General features: G+C 47.8%; 1 protein-coding gene across 1 annotated transcript; it reads right to left on the bottom strand.

Annotated features, from left to right (window-relative positions):
• Nucleotides 1–655: 655 nt before the first annotated feature.
• LOC137162522 (tripartite motif-containing protein 10-like) lies at nt 656–5769 on the bottom strand (the record flags this gene model as incomplete). Its single annotated transcript, XM_067562408.1, has 4 exons — nt 5353–5769; nt 1964–2194; nt 1627–1649; nt 656–771 (listed from the first exon to the last, which is right to left on the bottom strand). Coding segments are annotated over exons 1-4 (787 nt in total), but the record flags the coding sequence as incomplete, so codon positions are not given.
• Nucleotides 5770–6924: the final 1155 nt, after the last annotated feature.

Here is a 6924-nt window from a genome sequence, read left to right as displayed (position 1 = left end):
AGAGTTTACAGGGTCAGGGCTCGTCATTGAAATCCCCATGGGTCTATTTACTCAGCAGTAGGGGGTCCTCAATCTCCATACACTGAAATACAAATAATAAATGATTTTATATGTGTGGAGATTCAACACCCGCTCCCACTAAGGGCTTTGCAAGTTCTGTAGCTGGGAGAGAAAATGAGAGACCCAAAATTAGGCCATTTTATTACATTTGGGTCTCAATGTTGTGATCTTTGTAAGTCAGGAATTAATGTGAGACGTCCTGTCACCTGGGCCTGTTACACCTGCTCAATTTCTCTACTTTCCACCTTTCATTCAATAGACACATCATCTAATTATGAACCACTTGGCCAGAGCCCGTCCCCTCCTATAGTCTCAGAGGCTCATCCCAATTTCCCCTCCTAGGGCTGGTTCACACTTACTGCGTGATTTGGCAGCAGTCGACAGGAGTTACACAAACTACTCTGCATACTTTGCGTAACTCACATCGATTGCTCTGCTTCCCTTCTGCATGCTGTTTACATTGCACTGAGCCGACGGGAACAGCATTCCCGTCAGCTCAGCGCTACGCTATTGAAGGGGTGGACTTATTCAGTCGACTTCCTGATCAATTCAGCGGGGTCTCAGTATAAACGTAGCCTAGATCCCGTCTCAGTACCTTTGAATGTCCTCAGAGTCTCCATTAGCGCAATACTTTTCTGGGAGAAATCGCTGAGCCTCTTCTCTAATTCAGGAGAAATCTCCACCGGCTGCTGGAACATCCCCTTCTCACACCTGCAGAGAAAACTTCATATTCTTATATTTCATGTAGTGACACATTATAATTTGTTGTTAGTGAAGGATGCTGCTTTCATGGGCCTGGAGTTAGAATTCCTCTGCTTCTCCCAGCTTCAGAGCAGGTGCAGCACAGGCTGTGGCAGTGAAACCTTCCCTCTGAAGGTCCCATTAATATTCTTCAATTCTGGTCCAGAGAGACCAGCTCTGGGGATAAAAGGGGAACTTTTTTCACTCTATGGCTTCCATGCTGAGATGGACAGGAGATTCCCATGTTAAGTGTTGCAGAAATCTGTTCACTCGGAACTAGACACCAGTGGTTCTCAAGCTGTGACCTGCACAGCTGCGGCCCATATGACATCGTCAGGCCATATAGGTATTATATATATATTGTGTGGATGCGGCCCACATAACACATAGAAAGTTGCATATGCGGCCCACAATGGTAAATAGATTGAGAACCACTGAACTAGACTGACACACCAGCTCCCCCTCCCCAGCTCATTGCACACAGGTCTCCAAACAGTCCTCAGCTGGGAAAGACTCCAGATCACTGCTGCTCTGAGCTGAATGGTAACCAGCGTCCCAGCAGTGAAAGGCCCATTTTCCATTCCCATAACCCTGAGGCAGCCAGTCCCCCAGGGATGTGACTTCTCTAGGAAAAACTGTAGGTTCATCTATCCTACTGAATGGATCATTCCAGAGTCTTCAGGATAAATTGATCAGAGAAATTTGTATCCAAAATGTGGCCTTCCCCACACACTTTGCTGTGTGACCCTGGGGAACTGTGGTGCTAACATGGTTTCCAAGCTTTTTCCCAGCATTGTGACGTGGGAGTGGGAAGGAGCCACGTACCTGCTCAAGGTGCTACCGACATCCTGGAGGGAAAGAGAGAAAAAGAATCTCAGTCCCACCTGACACATACCAGGGATCCAAGGGAAGCTATATTGCAACTTTGAGGAAAACAGGCCCTGTTCTGGCCCCAGGGCCATGGATTCACTGAGGTAATGGGTCTTTTCCATCTCTTATATCAATGTGCCTGTGATTCTTCAAGGAACAAGAGTCATTCACATGTCAGGAACGCACACACTGAGTTACACTGAGATCTCTGACTGCTGGACTCCAGTGCCCATGATTCAAGAGCTGTCCTGTACCTGTGTTGGGATCTGGGGTATCTCTAACTCACTCTCACCTGCAGGAATTCACTCTCTGGCTTCTGACACTCCTCGTCTATCTGACTAATCAGCTCACTGAGACGGGAAATCTCTGCAGAGAGTTTAGTGACATTTTCGTTCTGTATCTTCACAATCTCCTTGTCCAGTTTCTCCATCTGGGCCAGGAGGAGTTGCTCTTGTTCCTCCAGGAACTGCCGCAGTTGCTGAAATTCAGACACAATCTTCTGCCTCTCGGTTTGTGTTCGTTTCTATATAAAAATAGGGAAAGGGCTGGTCAGAGACATGGATGGAGCCTGGGGTCCTTTGATGGAGCACTGAGTGTGCGTAAGGGAGAAGGTCTTTGTAAACCCTAAAATTTCTGATACCTGACTCTACCCTGTCATTACTAGAGTAATTTTCTCCCACCTTTACCTTTGGCCCCAAAAACTCTTAAAAGGATATTTCCATGTCTGCCATGGTTAGGATACTGTGTTATCAACGGTCTCTGGGAATTCAATTCCAGAGCAGCAGAAGGCAGGAATTTGCACTACACTGACAGAGATGTCAGGGCAGAAAAATAATCAAATGATTTAACAGGGCAAGAAATGACGGCAGATGCAGCTGACAGCGCTGCACAGGTGACATTCAGTTCACTTAGTGAGAATTTGTGTGAAAGCCACAAGGGCTAGACATTAACTGATAAACTGAAATGAAACCCTCGATTCTGCACATCAATCTAACACAGCAATCCATGATCATGGAGAAATTCACCGAAGCCCACGTTCACCAACGTCACAGAGGAATCTGATTACTAACTACAAAAAAAAAAAAAAAGAGAGTCCTGTAGCACTTTAAAGACTAACAAATTTAATTTCTGCAGGCATAAGCTTTTGTGGGCTGTAATTACTAACAAGTCCCTGAAGGTTAATAATGGGCACCTACCAGGTACTCCTGACTTTTCTCCTCTCCAGTTAATTTAAGTCCCAGGATCTTTTCTCTCTCTCTTCCCTCAGAGTCTTCAAATGGGACTGGATTTTTTCCTGAAGAAACAGAAATGATTTGGCTGATTTTATTTTGAGGCTGACAGTGTGTGTGTAGAAGGGGGCATGTTTTTCCTCCCCAAACCCATAAGTCTGTAGATCATTGTCAGTCCTGCCAGGTTTCTGGCATCAGGAACACCAGCGAAATGAGATCTTATTAATGCAGATGGGGAGTGTGTCGTATTCAGACGTTACCGGTTCAGGTTCAATCTTTTTGATAATTAGAGACCTCAATTACCTAAACTTGATTGGCAGCTATTAATTATCAGCAGTACAGCACATAACAGAAAGGCTCCTATGTGACCAAGTCCGTGAGAACCGACTCTTCACCTGATGAAAATTATGAGACACTGATCTCACGGCTTTGTGGGTTTGATCGCAATTATACCCTGAACTTCTAGGGTGTCTGAAGTTTCCATTCCTAGAAGTTCCCTGTTTTGGACCCAAATGTGTCTTGTTTTTCAATATGTTTCCAAACTTTCTGACATATGTCATCAATTTCTTAACTCCATAATTACTCATTATAGGGTAGTGCTACATTAGATTTCTATATGTTCCTGTCTATTGTGGTTAAGAGATTGCTTGTTCAGTCAAAAAAACAGGGCATTGCGTTAAACGTCACCATAACTCTCTTAACACATCTGGCTAACTTCTGTTTTTCCCTTCTTAGAATGACTGTAAAGGATTGTGGAAGTTCATGAGCAAGCGATAGGCCCGGCTCCCACTGATCATCTGCCCTGAACCCCTGGGATTGCACTGGGTGGGCAGAACTGACCTAAGCACCAGGGCAAGGCCCAGTAGCTGTGCTAAGAATGCTGAGGGTTAGGATTCGCTGTCCTAAACCCTTTCCACCGCAATGCCTTCTGGGTAGGTATCACCCGGTTCCTAACAAGGCTCTTAGAAGAGGTGGATTCTGGGAGAGTTGAAAAGGCTGCATTGTGGGACTCATGGAGCCACTTTGGCTGGTCCTCGCCCACGTACACAATACACCTGTTCAGACTGACACAGGTCAGCACCGCCCAGGGATTAGTTCTGCTGCAATCCAGTTTAATGCAAATAGTATTTGGCCTAGATCTGCACTGGGATGTTCATTATCATGAGCTCACAAACACACCCTGCTTCCAACCACCGGATGTTTCCCTTCCTGAACCTGATTCTGCTCTTTGCTGAGTTGGAACGATCGCACTGGTAACATTAAAACTTTTGAAGCTTTTGTGCAAAATGTCCCAGGAGGGCTCTGATCTGACAATCAGCCCCTTGTGCCGGGTCACGGGGGCATCAGCAGCACCTGTGCAGATGAACTTGCAGGAGCAGGGTCTGTGTGTCTCAGGAGTGATACTAAGTTCCCGGGCTAAAAATGTGGTGAAGATGGAATCAGTCTTTGAAAGGCCTGATTCCCACAGATACTAACGCTGCTCTGGAAAGAGACCTCGGTGCTGGCCGTGTCACCAGATCATTGATGTGATTGTTAACACTCCAGCTTCTGGAGGCATGCAATTAGGAGTCTCAGCTTTCATTTTCTAAGACTATTTCTACACTACAGCTTATGATGGCATCACTTATGTCCCTCAGCAAATGGGCACAACCCTCCTCAATGACATCCAGGCTCCTATACACTGCATGGGGAAAGACAGGAGCCCTGGAATGTGATCCATGAAAGACAGACTGGAGCTAATAGGGGATGTGGATGAGCCTGTGTGTCCTAAAACCTGCCCCCCTCAAGGAATTAGGCACCTAAGTCTGGGCTGCAGGGAAGTGTGTGACTGTTGGAGATCCACAGCTGGGACCCCCGCTCCTGGAGCCCAGCGGGTTAGGCACTGGAGCTGTGTCTTCCAGGAAATGCGGGACGAGGAGGGGGAGGTGCTGCCCCCTCCTTTAATGTAACAAGGGCCAGCTCTGCTAGAGGTAAGATTCAAGCAGCTTTCAGTTCACAGCTGGACTCTTCTAAGTGCTGGAAAATCCTTGAGCTTTGCTGTGCCTCACGGGATGTGACGCTGAGCCAGCGATCCACATTTGAGGTCCTATGTTCTAAGTTCTTAAGGAGCAGTCGCCCACCCCCAAATCTTGTCCTAAGGTTGCCATGTTTTGGAAATGTCAGTTTGTCCAGAGCTGAGGATCAAACCATGTCTCTGATCCTGGCACAATGGTGCTAGATGGTTACCCTGGACGAGTGCCTGGCACCCACAAGCCCTGGTAGGGAGCAAAATTCAGAATGTGATTAGCTAAAGGCTTGGTTGCACGGTCAGGTTCTAGACTAAGGGCCAGGAACCAAAGAACTCTCAGCGCTGCCGTGGTGCAGCTGCACGGCTGTGAGCTCTGTAGTGTGGCCGGGGCCTTAATCTGGAAAGAAAAGGATTGAATTAACCCGCATCCAGAGAGTTTCCTACCTTGTGTTTTCTAGCAGCCTCTTCCATGAGAAGCACCGAGTGAGATCTGTGCTCTGGGGATCTCCAACAAATTTCACACACAACTTCCCCGTCTTCTTCACAGAACAGATCCAGGGCTCTGTCGTGTCTCTCACACAGATTCCCTCCTCCTGGTTTGAAATCCAGGTGTTTGATTTTTTCCACTATATTTGCTAGCTGACAGTTGTTCCGGAGAGACCCTGCCTGGATTTTGGCTCTGCAGCTGGGGCAGCACAAAGGGTCATAGTCCCCCTCTGTCCATGTCTCACAGTGCTGAGTGATGCAGACTTGGCAGAAGTTGTGCCCACAGTGTATGGTCACTGGGTCCATCAGATATTCCAGGCAGATGGGACATTTGGTTTCCTCTTGGATTTCCTTTATTGGAGTCGCTGAGGCCATGGCTGCTGGGATCTCTGCTCCTCTGTTCCCGCTGCACAGAAATGGTTTGGCTGATAATGGGAGGGGCGTGTCCCACTGACATCAGCTGCACAGGTGCAGAATGAGGTGAAGGGAAAGGAGAGGCCGGGAGGAGGAGCAGGAGAAAGATAAGAAAAGAAGGAAGCAGGAACTACCTAGGCAAGGAACGGGAGCAGCAGGGTGTGAAGAAGCAAAAAGGGAATGAAAGGAAAAGAGGGGAAGGAAACAAACAAGAACACAAAAGCTTAAATTCAGGGTCTGTCTACACAGAACGTGTCCAGGTGATGGGTCAGGATTGTACTTGGACGGCTTGCTGACACGACCCCACTGCTATTGGTACCATGTTAACTCCAGCAGAGTCAGCACATTCACATCTGTGGAACTGAGAATCACACCTCCCAGGTGCTGTGTAGACGTGCCCTCAATCAAACCAGGGCATTCTGAACTCACAGTGAGGGCATCCACAGCCACAAGCAGACTTGCAATGAAACAACAACAGGTGGGAGCTCAACCCCACCGAGTTATTTCAGTGACAATGTGTGTGCAGAGGAGCCTTGTCTTGACTGTGTCTAACTGAACATCTGCCCCTGCACCTGGGCCCAGCCGGTTACAGGGGCTCCCTGGGTTAAAGTCAGAGGCAGCTGGTGTGGCCTAGTGACAAGGCAAGAAAACGACAGCAGCTCATTAACCCGGAGCAACCCTTGAGCTGACAGGTGATTTTATGGCAAATCTTCTAAGCTTCATGACTTTGCCGTCTCAAGATTACAGCCCAGCCCGTTGGCAATGCCAGCGCAGAGCTGGAGAGATTATTTTAGGTTTCAACTTTGTACAACTCCACACACAGAACAGAAAGTAACAACCCTACTCACCCTCCCTCACCCCCACCCCAGCTGCCCCAGTTTCTTTCCGTAGTTTTTTCTCATTAGGGCAATACTGAGCCCATAATCATGGTATGGACTGGATTTACAGCGGGGAGAGGAAGGGGGGAAATACGTGCCAGGGATCCATGTTTTGCTTTGTCTGGCTCTGGGGAGAGGAGTGTCAGCTCGGAGAGATGGGACAACAAGGGTTGTTCAGCACAGAAAGCTGGATATGCTGAAATCCTCAATCAGCAGCAATCTACTCCTGTGCACAGGC

The sequence above is a fragment of the Emydura macquarii genome, unplaced genomic scaffold, assembly GCF_026122565.2.
Source record: "Emydura macquarii macquarii isolate MOO-44397 ecotype Brisbane River unplaced genomic scaffold, CSIRO-AGI_Emac_v2 contig_2423, whole genome shotgun sequence".
Classification (NCBI taxonomy): Eukaryota; Metazoa; Chordata; order Testudines; family Chelidae; genus Emydura; species Emydura macquarii.
This window is presented reverse-complemented; position numbering and strand designations above follow the sequence as displayed.